Source organism: Ostrinia furnacalis, unplaced genomic scaffold (assembly GCF_004193835.3).
Source record: "Ostrinia furnacalis isolate ACB-3 unplaced genomic scaffold, ASM419383v2 OfSCF5308, whole genome shotgun sequence".
NCBI classification, from domain to species: Eukaryota; Metazoa; Arthropoda; class Insecta; order Lepidoptera; family Crambidae; genus Ostrinia; species Ostrinia furnacalis.
This window is the reverse complement of record NW_021135547.1, coordinates 9,310-24,115: the sequence shown is the minus strand read 5'-3', so window position 1 is coordinate 24,115 and position 14,806 is coordinate 9,310. Positions and strand designations below refer to the sequence as shown.

Below are 14,806 nucleotides of genomic sequence, written 5' to 3'. Positions count from 1 at the left end.
CCTTAGGTGCTGGATGCGTCGGTGCGGGATGGATATATTCGGTCTTTTCAGTAGTACGAAAGATAAATATTGTTTTGCAATTGCTTCGTCAAACACAGTAAATATTTGGAAAAAAAAACTTATCAGGTCCTTACGACCCGATGTTGCACTAAAAGTAAACAAATATCGTTTAGTGCTTTTATCGTGTCTAATCGACCCGTTGACAGATGACTTTATGGTCACTGATCACGGTCGAGATCGGTATAGGTACTAAGAGATATTCAACCTTGCGATTTGAAAAAAATAAAGAGGTAAAAATTATGATGTCGGGTTCAGGGATGTCAGAAGTAAGAAATTATTTTCAAGCAACACCTTCAAAAAAGCAAGAATACAATCATCAAACAAGAAAATATCTTCAAAATACAAGCAACAAAGCTACATTTCATCAAGTACAATCAAATCGCTACAAACTATGTTGCGCAATTTGCAACAGCAATGAACATGGAATTTATTTCTGCAAACAATTTTTAGAGATGACCCCAATGCAAAAACGACAAGCGATTACGAAACTGAATTACTGCGCAAATTGCCTATGCAGTCACTATGGAAAAAACTGCACTTCAAGCTCACGTTGTCGTGAATGTGACGGAAATCACAACACACTTTTACACGAAGCATTTCGCAAGTTCAATAACCCGATAACCAGGACCGGGATTCAAGGATCAAGCTCACAACCGACAAACACTTACACCGCTCAACAAGGAGAATCATCTGAAGTACTATTAGCAACCGCCATAATACAAGTAGCAGGAGTAGATGGTGTATCCCGGAAAATGAGAGCCCTCATCGATCCAGGATCACAGATATCCATCATCACAGAGAACGCTGCACAACAACTAAGATTGCCGCGACAAAAATGTTCAGGAGTAATAACTGGAGTTGGTACCAAGGACACAAACTGCAAAGGGAAAATCACGATCCATTGCTCGTCCTTGATTGAAAACTTCGCATTCACCACGGAAGCACTCATCATGAACAAGTTAACTAATAATTTGCCAAACTACACATTCAAGAAACCAGACTGGAAATACCTAAACAAGTTATCACTCGCCGATCCCGAGTTTTTCATCAGTCGTCCTATTGACATACTACTAGGCGCTGATATTTACGCAAGCATCCTGATGGAAGAGATAAGAAAACCTAATAACACACAACCCGTAGCACAAAGAACCCAACTTGGTTGGATTTTATACGGAAAAACAACGACAACACTGCAGTGCAACGTTGTCCTTAACAATATAGAGGACATTCAACGATTTTGGGAGATTGAAGAAATATCAAGTGAACCCTCTCAATCAAATGATGATCAAGAATGTATAGATTTTTATAAAACAACCACAACAAGAAGGAATGATGGAAAGTATCAAGTGCGACTCCCGCTCAAGAAGGACATCCATGAATTAGGTCAATCAAGAAACAAAGCAATCGCACAGTTCCTCCAATTAGAAAGGAAATTCAAGGCGAATCCAAAAGTAGAAACCGAGTACAAGATGTTTATGCATGAATACCAAGATTTAGGTCACATGCAAAAGGCCAACTGTAAGACGACACCTGAATATTTTTTACCACATCATTGTGTGCTTCGAGAATCGACCACGACGTCACTACGTGTGGTATTCAACGCCTCCCAAAATACCAGTAATGGGAAGAGCCTTAACGACTACATGCATAAAGGACCAAACCTACAACAGGACCTTTTTGCATTGATTTTGAAATGGCGCCAATATTACATCGCTTTCACGGCAGACATAGAAAAAATGTTTCGCCAAATCTGGATACACCCCGACGATCTAAAATTCCAGAAAATAATATGGCGTGACTTCCCTAATCAAGCCATAGAGGAATACGAGTTGACGTCAGTCACATATGGAACCAAGGCCGCTCCATTCCTCGCCATGATGACCCTGAGACAATTAGCAGAAGACGAAAGACAAAATTATCCTGAAGCGGCAGAAATTGTAAAAACAAGTTTTTATATGGATGATTTACTTCAAGGATCTCATTCACTGGAAAACGCCATAAAAATAAAACAAGAATTGATCGAATTATTGAAAAAAGGAGGCTTCAATCTGCGAAAATGGACCTCAAACCATCAAGATTTACTGCAAGACAAGCAAAATGATACCAAACAAGATGAATACGATTTCAAGCATTTGACTTCAACGAAAACACTCGGACTCCGTTGGGATCCAGAACAAGACATGTTTATATTTCAATCAATGATAGACAACCCTACAGATAACATCAACAATACCAAGAGAAAACTGTTATCTGATTTATCTAAACTTTTCGACCCTCTCGGATGGCTTACACCCATCTCTACAAAATTGAAACTGCTATTTCAACAAGTATGGGAACAAGATATCCCCTGGGACGCCAAGATACCAGACAACATTAATATAGAATGGATAAAATTGAAACAAGACCTAATAAACATCAATAAAATACAAATACCAAGATGGTTAGGTACAAAGCCTGACACAGATATTGAATTGCACGGATTTTGCGACGCATCGCAAAATGCCTACGCTTGCGTCATTTATTGCAAGTTATCAAGTGACACAGAAACAAAAATCATTCTAGTTGTCGCGAAATCAAAAATAGTACCACGAAACAAAGACATCTCACTGCCCAGGAAAGAACTAATTGGGGCACATCTGCTATCCCAATTAATGCAGAAAGTTGAACAATGCTTAACCAACTATAAAGTCAGTCTATACGCATGGACTGACTCTACAGCAGTGCTCGGATGGATACAAGGAAATCCAGACCGCTGGAAAACGTTCGTTTCCAACAGAGTAAGGAAAATCACAACGGTCTTACCAGCCGAGCATTGGCGGTATGTAAAGTCAGCCGACAACCCCGCTGACTGCGCCAGCCGAGGCATAACACCATCGCAACTACTACAACATAGCCTATGGTGGCAAGGACCGGCTTGGCTATCGTCATTCAAGGACGAAAAGACTGAACAAGAAACCTATTTTACAAACGAAGAATCAAGAAACAACACACAAGTCAACTTAACTACTCAGAGCACAGAACAAGAAAGCATTATAAAAGACTTATTACAAAAGTACAGCTCACTATCAAGAGTGATACGAATTTTGGGCTGGGTACGTCGTTTTATATCAGGAGGAAAAAGGAAGAGAGAGTCGTACCTGACGTTGGAAGAATTAAAAAATGCAAAAATTGCCATCATCAAGCAAACACAAGCTGAGACATATCAAGATGAAATAGTGTACGAACAAGAGTCCTCGATGAATACTTTATCTTCGAAATAAGGATACCACTCATAAGCAGAGACACCTTCGAGATCCTACGCATCATTCCATTGCCTAAATATCAAGATGAGAAGATGATCAGCCTAGTTCCAGTAGCAGATTATGTAGCAGTCAACATCAAGAAAGATTTATTCATAACTATATCTGACAGCGACTTATCAAAATGTTTTCATCAAGATGATGCATATTTTTGTCGTAACCAAGGCCCAGAATATCTGATGAAAGCCGACAAAAATCTATGTCAACAAGAGAACTCAGAATGCATGATAGAAACAAGGTCATGCCAAGACGTCTGGAAAGAGTCATATTCTATAAACACTTACGTTTATTTTTGTTGTTTACAATGTCAAGTACGAATCATGTGCGACGATCAAATTGCAACACATCAGCTGAGCGGCAGTGGCCTTATCACCATAGGTCATGGCTGCATTATCAAGACGGAAAAGTTCACCATTTATCCACATAGATCTCATACAAGCGAGATAAGATTATCACCAGACGTATACTCTCCGACATTGGCGCCTATCAACAACATCATCAACTTATCAATACCTCACGACATGAAAGAAATTGAACCAAGTACTCGTTCATCCATCCAACAAGAAGCAATTAAAATCGATGACAAGATCAAAGCAATCAAAACAAAAGAGGATGAACTAGCAATTTCTTCAGAAGCAGTCTCGTTCCATGACATCCACCACTACGTCATGATATACATAGTAATAGCTGGCGTAGCGATAGTAGGAGTCGTATGGATCGTACGTCGGTCGCCATGCAGACGAAGAGTGAATGTAACAAGCCCAGAGCCAGCCGCCACGACCGCAGCCATAGAGCTGTCTCCCGTCAGCGAGTCACGTCCCCGGCCTGCTCCCGCCTACCGAAGCACTCCGAACGTAGAAGAACCTCTGCACGTAGACAAGAACACGTCTCCCCCACCAAGAAGGGCTTACACCCAGCGGCTACATAATACAGTGTCGGGAAGTGTTAAATGAAATTTATCAATTTATAAGATTAGACTTAAGCATGACATGTAAAATATTTAAGTTTTAATTTTATCTTCTTTAATTTTTCTATTTTCTATCAATAAAATCCCCAGCATCTCCCGCCCGGGAATATGTACAAAGTACAGTTTATTGCAAGCAAGCATAAAACCAAATGTTATTTACGCTTTGCTAGTTGACATTATTTATTTTGTTAAATCTACGATTAGTTCACTGCTGCCTTTGTTAGTGTGCACACACATTACATCATTGTATCAAGTCGAAACAGTAAATCAAGTATTTCAAGTCTTCGAGTGTTGTTATTATCAAGATCACCCAAGATACATCAATTTAATGTATGAACCAGTCAAGGGCTCATACAAAGGGTCAATTTGTTATCTGATATCTAAAATTTCGTGTACCTACTACAATCCTCACATACGGCACACAAACACTCATTATTTTAGAGCTTGCATAAAAGAGAGTGCGATATTCTCTAAGTTCAGTAACTAATAAGTATGAAATAATAAACACCTCCCTGCTCTCCTAGACTAAAAAAATCAAAGCATTAAAATTAGCTCACCTATAAGACAGTCATGGTATCAAATGAAGCAATCAAGCAAGAATCGGCATCCAGATAGATTGTGCCTATAACCAGGCCTGTTCATCTCCGCGAGTTTACATCGAAAACAAAACACGCACGATGGCCCACCTACAGGACACACAAGGCCTCACATACGAGCGAGCATTGACTCACGCACGCGTATTCTTGTGTATGATGGAAGAAAATAAAGAAAATGGTGTACTAAATACTGTGCAGTATTTAACTGCCTAAATAATAATAAAAACACAGAATGTACTTTTTTAAGTTGCCTCAAGACACTGAGAGGTAAATAAGTAGTTAATATTATATATGATAATTCATGATAAATCATGTATTTCCTCCGCCATTTTCCGCAGTTTGGCACCTCACGTCACATCATTTTGCCGAAGTCAGCCCTAGAGCTTCGGCGCAGTGCCGATCACTGACGTTTGTCAACAAAATGGTGCTTGACTCTTGAGACAGGCTAAATTACACCATATTGTTAATGACATTGGCATACATGAGCATACATTTTTTTAAATACCTTCGCGAAGTAAAACTTCTGTACGTAGTACTTATTATTATTCTGCTATAACCGTCATTTGACAATGACATTTTTTCTTAACAACTTCGTACTTTGCAAGATAAAAGAAATAACTCGGTGGTTTTATCCCAACTCCTCTATTTCACATCTTGGCCGAGCTCCTTAATATAGGTACGAAGGAGCAGCAAAATATTTCATAAAGTTTGCAAAGCCTCGACCACGATTTGCACTTTATTACCCCGATATAACAATGAGGTGTGAGACGCAGACTGATCACCTGGCCGGTACGGACAGCAGATCAAGCTTAACACTATAGCATCTAATGTAGTGGTAATAAAAGCGACTTTGCAATAAAAATGTATTGCCTGATGTGCTGTCGACTGTACCTACCGTACACTAACTCGGATTAAAACGAATTTTCAGGAGTTTTTTATTTTACGTGAACTGAATATTGAATGAACTATAAAACTCGTAGTTTGTACGTAATATTATGATAAAATATGATTGATACTAGGTGCATACTGAACAGATCGTTCGTTCATTCGTTCGTTTCAGCCGAAAGACGTCCACTGCTCGATAGAGGCCTTCCCCAAGGTTATACACATGCACCTCCCTACTGATACTGGTTGAATAAACATTACCTACTTTAAATTATTTTTTTACGAACATGACTTGTGATAAACGTTGATTTTCAAAACGTGTCTCCTACTACATGCTACGACTATATTTTGCAGTGCCTTGATAATACAAGTATGTATGTACTTTGAACCGGATCTACTAAAACCGAAAATCAATAAAAATGTCTCAGTTCCGCGTTGAAACCTCATAAAAAACAGGTAGCGACAGGCCCAATAAATTCCCCCATAAACCACTCAAAAAGCTTTATACACCCGAAACAGTTTAAAATTTGAAACCGTCGTAAAAGTGCAATTGTTACGTTGAAACTGTACGCGTAAAATTTTCCACTTGCGGGTTTCACGGTGGCGTTAATAGGCCCTAACCCTAATACAATGTTATGGCCCACTGCTCAATCTTAAACACGCGTTTGTTTTGAAATGACTGTCTGTTATCTGAAAAAAAACTTATAGAGTTACTTAAATGCGTTTTCTTTACATGAGACAGTCTAACTAACCTAAGGTAATTCGGTCTACCTGCTAAAATAGTTTAACCAGGTGATCTGAATTTAGAATATATTATTATGTTTGAGTTTGAATCAACTGTATGGCGTCATTTCATTGAAAGTACGAATCTTGGGAACTGTCTTTCATGAATCGGACTACAAGAACTATACGATTAATCTTCCGTCTTCCTGTTAAACTAATCCATTGCAGCACAAAATACAATATTTCCTTAACGAACAACAAATGCAACAAGAGGAAGGAAGAAAAATTATTTATTTTATTCATAACATGGATTAGCAAGCTTTACTATGTAGAGTCTACAGCAAATGAAACTATTACTTTTGTTGCATGAATCACACTTATTCTAAGGGTGGGTTGCACCATCTTACTTTGACTTTAACAAACGTCAAAAAGCTGTCAAACTCCATACAAAAAGCACCGGTTATCGTCATAGTTACCGTTAAAGTTAGGTGGTGCAACTCAGCCTAAGGCCCAGTTTTTTGATTCGTAAGTAGTTAAAAAAATCAATAGTCAAATTTGACAGATGTCAAGTGAGAAGCGGTTAAATATCAGAAAAAAATTATTTTCGAACAATGGTTAGTTTGACTTTTGGTACATTTTTTAACCATAAGTTAACAGTTTCTTAATATATAACCATAAGTATTAAAATTTAACAATTAGTTATTTTAACTATGAATCAAAAAACTGGGCCTAAGTATATAAGATTTAACAGAGTTCTGCTTAATCAGCTTTCTTTACATACTGTATCGTTTGTACTTATAACTACAATAATGTAAATAGCTATAACAAAACGCTTCCATTAGCCCGTACTAATTACACCCACACAATAATCTAATTAGACTGTGCACTATTACTATTACATTCTCAATCTATTAGCCAGGGGCAGTTATCTAATATCTATAATTGTTCATAGTCACTGATCATTATGTAATTGAAACATAGGCCTGTACAAAGCAACGTTAGGTATACGAAAATGTAAAATGCGAAAAGCCTGTAAAATGAGAAAATTGCTAAACGTGCATATGTTTTAAGTTACCGATTTTAGCTCTAAGAGGCAACTTTAACTCAAAAAAGAATGGATTTAATTTTCCACCTGTTAAAAGCAATATCGATAGACGACTAATTATAATAATAAATAAATAAATAATAATAAATAATTTTCTTTAGACATTTTACACTGCGCTTCTAGTCCCAAACTAAGCAAAGCTTTAATTCGACAGGGCAACCAAGTGATTGCAAAACTCCCTCTAGGGCTAAAGTAGTCCCCATCTACGTATGACTTCATCAGTCACATAGAACCATTGTTAGCAGAATTAAGAAAAACACAACCTAGACCACGCGTTACGACTGATCTTTCTAATAGAAGTTGAACAAATAAATTGCAACTTTCAACTGATTAGACTTTACAAAAATAGTAGTTTAAAAATTTAGTATGCGATTTCGAATTCGCATGCTTCCAGAATAAGACCCTTGGTTAAACAACAACAATAGCAACATGTCTGAAATCTAAACCATAGCTACATAAACCTACATAGATTAATAATGTTCCGATAATAGTCGGTGTTATCTGTTGACTAAATAATTAGCCGCTCCGAATTAATTATTCCATCAATTAGATTAGGTACCTGGTAATACACGTGTCAATTTATTGAATGACTAGCTTTTGCTAGAGCTTTGCTCGTTTACAATGAGCTTTTACGCGCTTACGAAATCGCACAAATAAATGATTAATTAAAAGAACTTGTTCGTACCTATTTAGATGTATGATATTTCTACTAATGCCTCTATTACGAATCAGTCCAACTTGCTCAATTACAAACCACTATCATGTCACACATCAACATCATCATTTCAGCCACATTGAATATAGGTCTCCCCCAATGATTTTAGATTACAATGTCAGTACGGGCTGGAAGACGTAGCGTGGGCAGGTCTACTACTAGGTGGACCGACGATCTGGTAAAGGTCGCGGGAGGGGATGAATGCGGGCAGTGCAGGACCGTTCATTGTGGAAAACCTTTCCTTCGAAAGCCTCCCCGGCCTTTGTCCAGCAGTGGACGTCATTTGATTTGGCTGAAACGAACGAACGAACAAACAATATCAGTAGATGAAAATAAACTCTTATATAAAATAAAATTCCAGATTGTGTCGATCTGCTTACAAATAAACAAACATCAAAACCTCTCTGTGCTATAGATAAGTAAATAGACATGGTCCCCACACAAATAATCCTCTTTTGCTAAGTCCATAAGCTGACAACCGGATTATGCCATTAGTTGTCGTGAATATCTTATGATGGCTAATTGTTTGTATCGGGAATATAGGGAATACAACGGCTACTTAGGCCCATACTAAGTTAAGACACACAAGTACGAATCTAATCTTAAGAGTTGATTTAAGCCCGTGATTGGTCCACATAATTATTATTGTAATTAACAATTTTATGAATTTCTTTCTTTTTTCAACAGAATAGAATTGAATTGCATTATTACTAGTCCGGGGGAATCAGAGTAAAATGTGGGACTCTCCCTGCCAGATGGGCAAAGCCTACCTACTAAAACCTGACTAGGTATGTCGACCAAAGTGTAATATTATCGACTACAAATTGTAAAGGGACCTTTAAATATTTATTTATTTTTTCTTTTCAAACGTCTACTGCTAGACCAAGGCTAAGGACAACCGGTACTGCGTTGCCCGCATGCAGGCGCTTCCTCCGACCTTCACCTGAATCGTCGGTCCACCGAGAGGGAAGCCTACTTATATCATCAGTCTAGGCAAAAGTCGTTTCGCTCAAGAGCTTTTCTGTTCCGTGCCATAATCTTTCATAATTCTTGTTCAACCGATTCTCCTTAAACGCTAAATAGACCCCTAATAGAATAGAATATTCGCTAAATAGTAAATGGTATCAGTAACACCTGATTACCGCCTCATGAATGGCAAACGTAATTAAAGTAATCTCCATAATGCCATAGCATCTTGCGCAAGTCAACCTTATGGTAATGAAAGGTCAACCATTTGCATATTGTTGCATTAGGATCTGGTAGATCAATGTCTAAGGTCTTGATGTTGATAATTTGGGCGCGAATGCCAATGTCATGGGAATACATTTATTTATCACTAGCCGCCCGCGACTACATAAGCGTGGACCCCGTTTTACCCCCTTAGGGGTTGAATTTTGCAAAATCCCGTCTCAGTGAGCACTTACGTTCTAAAAGGAATCTCCATGCAAAATTTAAGACTCCTAGCACTTGTAGTTTCTGAGATTTCGTGATGAGTGAGTGAGCCAGTGACCTTTCGCTTTTATAAATATAGATTTTATTTGCGACCGCTGCCAAGTTCAGTGTTAATTATTTTATTATACTAGGCCTACGTATTTTAATTATTTGCGACCGCCGCCAAGTTCAGTTCTTCATTACCTAATAATTATTATTTATTTCAAGGTTAGTTTTTATTACCCAATACAATTTGATAGTCGTCACCTAGACATAATATCTATAATATAAAAATGAATTGCAAAATGTGTTGGTAAGCGCATAACTCAACAACGCCTGAACCAATTTTACCAATTCTTTTTTTTAAATGATTGTTGAAGTCCAAGGATGGTTTTTACAGAGAGAAAAGTTTGAATAATTTCCGGGTAAACCCTAAAAAACTCGAAACTTCACCCCTAAGGGTAAAACGGGGTCCACGCGTACGAAGTCGCGGGCGGCCGCTAGTTTATAAATATAATAACGGAAATAATTCCGTTTAATTAAATAATAATAACATTATCTCGGCTTTGCAATTTTTTTGATAGCCACATTATAAAATTATTTATACAACACGTTATTAAATCAGTATGACGACATTATTACTCAAAATACAAGAGTTCAGGATCCTGCAAAAAAAATTAAAAGACTAATAATAATACCGACAGTAGGTAGGTACCAACCAAATTATACAGACACCTGAGACACCAGTCAAATAGCACCTTCTATTATGTATTCAGCGCTTCTATCTCATTATCAGATGGCACATAAGCATTTACTCAGAAAACAACAAAGCTTTTAACTGCATATTGTCACATGATTGTAACAGAGTTTACAAAGTCAATTGAAACCAGATTAAAAGCTAATATAGTAGCCCAAATATTTGAGCATACTCCATTGTACGAGCTCCCTAAAAAGCCAATATTTAAATTCGCAACAACGCCAATTGAAAAGCGTCCAATTTCATAAAGTTCTGCAGGTATTGTGCTACCTTCCACCTGTGTTTGATCGAATACGTGTACAAAACTGTTTCATACTCCACAATTTACAAGGACTAAGTAGGTCCAGCATCAGCTTCATGTAAAAATCTGAGATGGCATTAGGCAGTGGTTCCCAAACTTATTTAGTCTACTGCCCACTTTGAGAATAAATTTATTTTTAGCGCCCCCCATTTTTGTAGTCAAGAGTCGAGCTCAGTCGATGTCTAAGAATCCTCCTAGTAGATGACGCCTCCCAAGCCTCTACACAACGTCCCGATTTTTTTCTGGGTCTCTTACCGCCCCCCTTTAAGCCTGCAGCGCCCACAAGGGGGCGTTATCGCCCACTTTGGGAAAGACTGGTCTAACTAAACAATGTATGTTTTTTTCTGATTCCATTTTATGATTGGCTCGACTACGTCCCAAAATAGTCGATCTGTACGAGTACCTATTTCGGTTTGACGAATCGAAATTGATAGATAAGTAATATTATCTTCTACATTTGCTGTGAAATCCAGGACCATTATGAAGGGTTAGGATAGCGCTTCTCTGCAATGTAAGCGGGCCGTAAGCGCCTCGAGTTAGCAAAAGTGTCTTTGTAGCTCAGTGGTCATAACAGTCGTTTGGCAAGCAAGAAAAAAACATAATAACTTTCAGCAAAAGATAGCCAGCTAATAGAAGATGAGTCAAATTGCGCTGACCGTTTTTGACTGTGATGATGCTCGCCAATAATTTTGTTCTTTAGGAATGCACACAGAATGCACATTCGGTGATCTGCAATGCTTGAAATCTATGAAACAAATATACCTACCTAACTCCGGTTGAAACCCTATGTTCCAAACTAAAACTAGCAAGGCCACTGTAGTCCCCGTCATTGCCTATAATTTGATCTCCCGACTTTCAACAAAGCTTGCAGCACCGTGAACACATCATGTCGAGTTAATCTTTTTTCCCCGTCAACTATCGACGTTTTGTACACAAAGGGATTTCACGTTTTAACGCCGAAATGACGCCTTTGTTAAGTGCTCGAGTACACAAAGTCAAAGAGTAATTGTAGCACTCTTAGTTTGCAGGTGGTGTGGACAGGTAATATGTGATACAGAATGCCGTTTTTTCGCATACGTGACAGCGTATAGTGCAACTACCATTGTTACATCCAGGAGTGATGTAACGGGTAGTACTAGCCAACCTAAATCATATAAATTTTGACTATCAAAACCGTATGACAGATATTGAAGCTTTTCCATCCTTGGAAAATGTAAGCGTAAAAAGATGTTTTTTATAGGACAGTAGTCACTCAATTTATGTTATGTATAAAATTTCACACCACACAACTTCAAATTGTCATTGTCAAGTACATTAGTCATTGATACTTCACAAAATGAATAAATCCTTTATCCCATTCAGTGGTGATCCGAATAGCGAGTATTTTAATTTCGGCCGCAAATCAACTAAGTGACCGACGGATCTGTTCGGGAATATGACTCCGTATTGATGGTTTCGGTTTCTATTGTTAGGGTAATGCCAATGAGAATTGTGTACAGATTGCTTTTGTTCTCTGTCTGGTACAAAAATAAAAATCAAGTGGCAGTGGGTGGCAGAATTTTGATATCAACACTTTATTTATTTTTTAAATTTTCATACAAAATAAATTCTATAAAATCCTATTTGTATGAAAATTAAAATAATTAAAATTAAGATATCAATTTTCTGTCTTCGCCATACCATTTATATGCCCATGTTAACATGGGCTAGTGTCGGCTCATATACCCATTTACATAACACCGTGTATAGACAGGATGCATCTCATCTAGTAATGTACATTATTTAATTTAAAATATAGTCGCCACAGATACTATACAAAATAACACATAATCACAAATACTTAAGATAAAACAGTCTTTATTTCTGTGTGCCGTCCTCTTTACATATTATAATTACAGCTTCATATTAATGTAAGAGTAAAAGCAACAATAAGGTAAGCGCCCCCTACTTCGGTATATTAAGGCTCTTACGACTTTAACATTTTATTTAAAAATAACCAAGCATGATATCAGTATGAAAGCTTTTGTATGCTAAACTTTGGTCTTTTGACAGTAAGTTAATACATAATTTATAGTTATATAGTTTGAACTTTTTTTTATATTAATTTTTCTGCGGACCTCTTGTTTGGATCCTGTTTCGTGACAAAATTTTGCTCTGTTTCTAAGTTCGTGAACTCATGTCCCCTATTTCGGGATAAGGTTTTATGCATACAGTTAGGATATTTTAATTATTATTAAGGGTTTAATAAATTTAAAAACGATAATAAAAATTTACAATAAAATAATTATGTGAAATTGACGATATTACTTACCTGAAATATTCATAAGAAATAATGAGTCTAGTATAATATTTTGATTTGTTAATTCTAACAATATGTGAAAATATTTATATAACCATTAGAAATATAGAGGGGGGGGGACTTCACACCCCCCCCCCCCTCGTACCCATAAAATTTTGATTTGTTATTTCTAGCGATATGTGAAAATCGTGTCATATAAATTCTAGTGAACGAAACATATACTGAATTTAGGTCACGAGAAACTTAAATAAATGCATTATTTGTTTCATAACTTACATTTAAATTATCATAAATAATTATTTAAAAACCAAGCATCAAAATGTTATCCATAATATCCTTGAATCGGTAGTGTCACGAACTAGGGGACACACGAAAAATAATATGTACGCTATTTCGTGAGTCAATTAATCGCAATTTTAAAGGAATTCTACGTTTTCATATAACTTTTTTCTAAGCCAAATCAATTGTCAAGGAACATATTATGAAACCACTATTACAAGTTTTATTTAAATGGACGTTCCTTCGCCTTATTATAAGCTTAAGAAGTTGGAGCGCTAACCTTACGGTGAGAGCAACCTTTGCAAGCCGCACGGCTGTTTTTGGCTCTCTGAGAGTTTGAAGCTTCGTATTACTCTCATTTTTGGCGCCACAATGCTGGTACTTGGTTTTTTAGATAGCTTAAATAATAGAGTTTTTGCAGTAATTAAGAATTTTTATAAATAATATTCCATTTGCTTATTATTTGAGCTAGAAAAAAAACTTACGAACTTACGTACTATCACGAACTAGTAGCCGTTTACCTTACATAATGTATTGTAACACGAAACCCAAAACATTTTAGTGAAATAACATTAACATTCGCCGGTCTGCGCATGAAACCCATCCAACTTTAATAGTGGGTACATTTTAAAACAACGTTACTGCACAAGGGAATATTTCAAGTAACGTCATGGTGTGGGTAATTTGTGAAACAGGTGAATACTAGTTATGACTGGTGAAAATAGTTTGAAACTTTACATTTGTCTATGTAAAAAAAAATAGTAGGTATACTTTTTTCACAATAATCGGTTGCAGCAGCATTTTACTTACCTACTGTCTCAATAGCAACACGTACTGGCCACCGATAATATTTTAAATGAATGAATACGATTGTCTTTTGTTATTTTTCTCAATAAGCTCGTCTTAGCACACGAGTTCTTGATATGGATGGATACATCTACGAGTATAGAGAAAGTTTTGATTGTTTGTTTTTAGGCTCCTATACTACTGGACCGATTTGAAAAATCTGTCACCATTAGAATCTCATATTATCCTGCTTTCGCCTCCGAGATTTATTTTACCATGTAGTACCCCTGTACGACAACCCAATCCGCACACAATATTCAGCGTAGTAGTAGTAAAAAACAAAAGAGCGGGCAACCCCACCCCTACCACGCTGTGGGCTCTGTGTCCGAGCGGTCTCATTCCTTTGTGCGCACGCGCAACGACCGCACGCAGTATAAGAAAAATGCTTAAGTGACGTCACCAGGACGTTTTTACCGACAAAAAACGTAATTATTTTAAGTTGTGCAGTGTAGTGACGAGAATTAGACCCAACAAAGTACAAGACGACAGAGAAGCAAGAAATTCTCGTTTACCACCCTACTTACCACATTTTTGATGTTCATG

The 14,806-nt window shown here is 37.2% G+C and overlaps 1 protein-coding gene across 1 annotated transcript; it reads left to right on the top strand.

Annotated features, from left to right (window-relative positions):
- Positions 1-512: 512 nt before the first annotated feature.
- LOC114360928 (uncharacterized) lies at positions 513-3,320 on the top strand. Its single transcript, XM_028315804.1, has one exon. The coding sequence runs from the start codon at positions 513-515 to the stop codon at positions 3,318-3,320; it is 2,808 nt and encodes a 935-aa protein (XP_028171605.1).
- The last annotated feature ends 11,486 nt before the right edge of the window (positions 3,321-14,806 follow it).

Excerpts from the sequence above, each read along its gene's own strand:
- LOC114360928 (XM_028315804.1), top strand. The coding sequence starts at position 513 with ATGACCCCAATGCAAAAACGACAAGCGATTACGAAACTGAATTACTGC.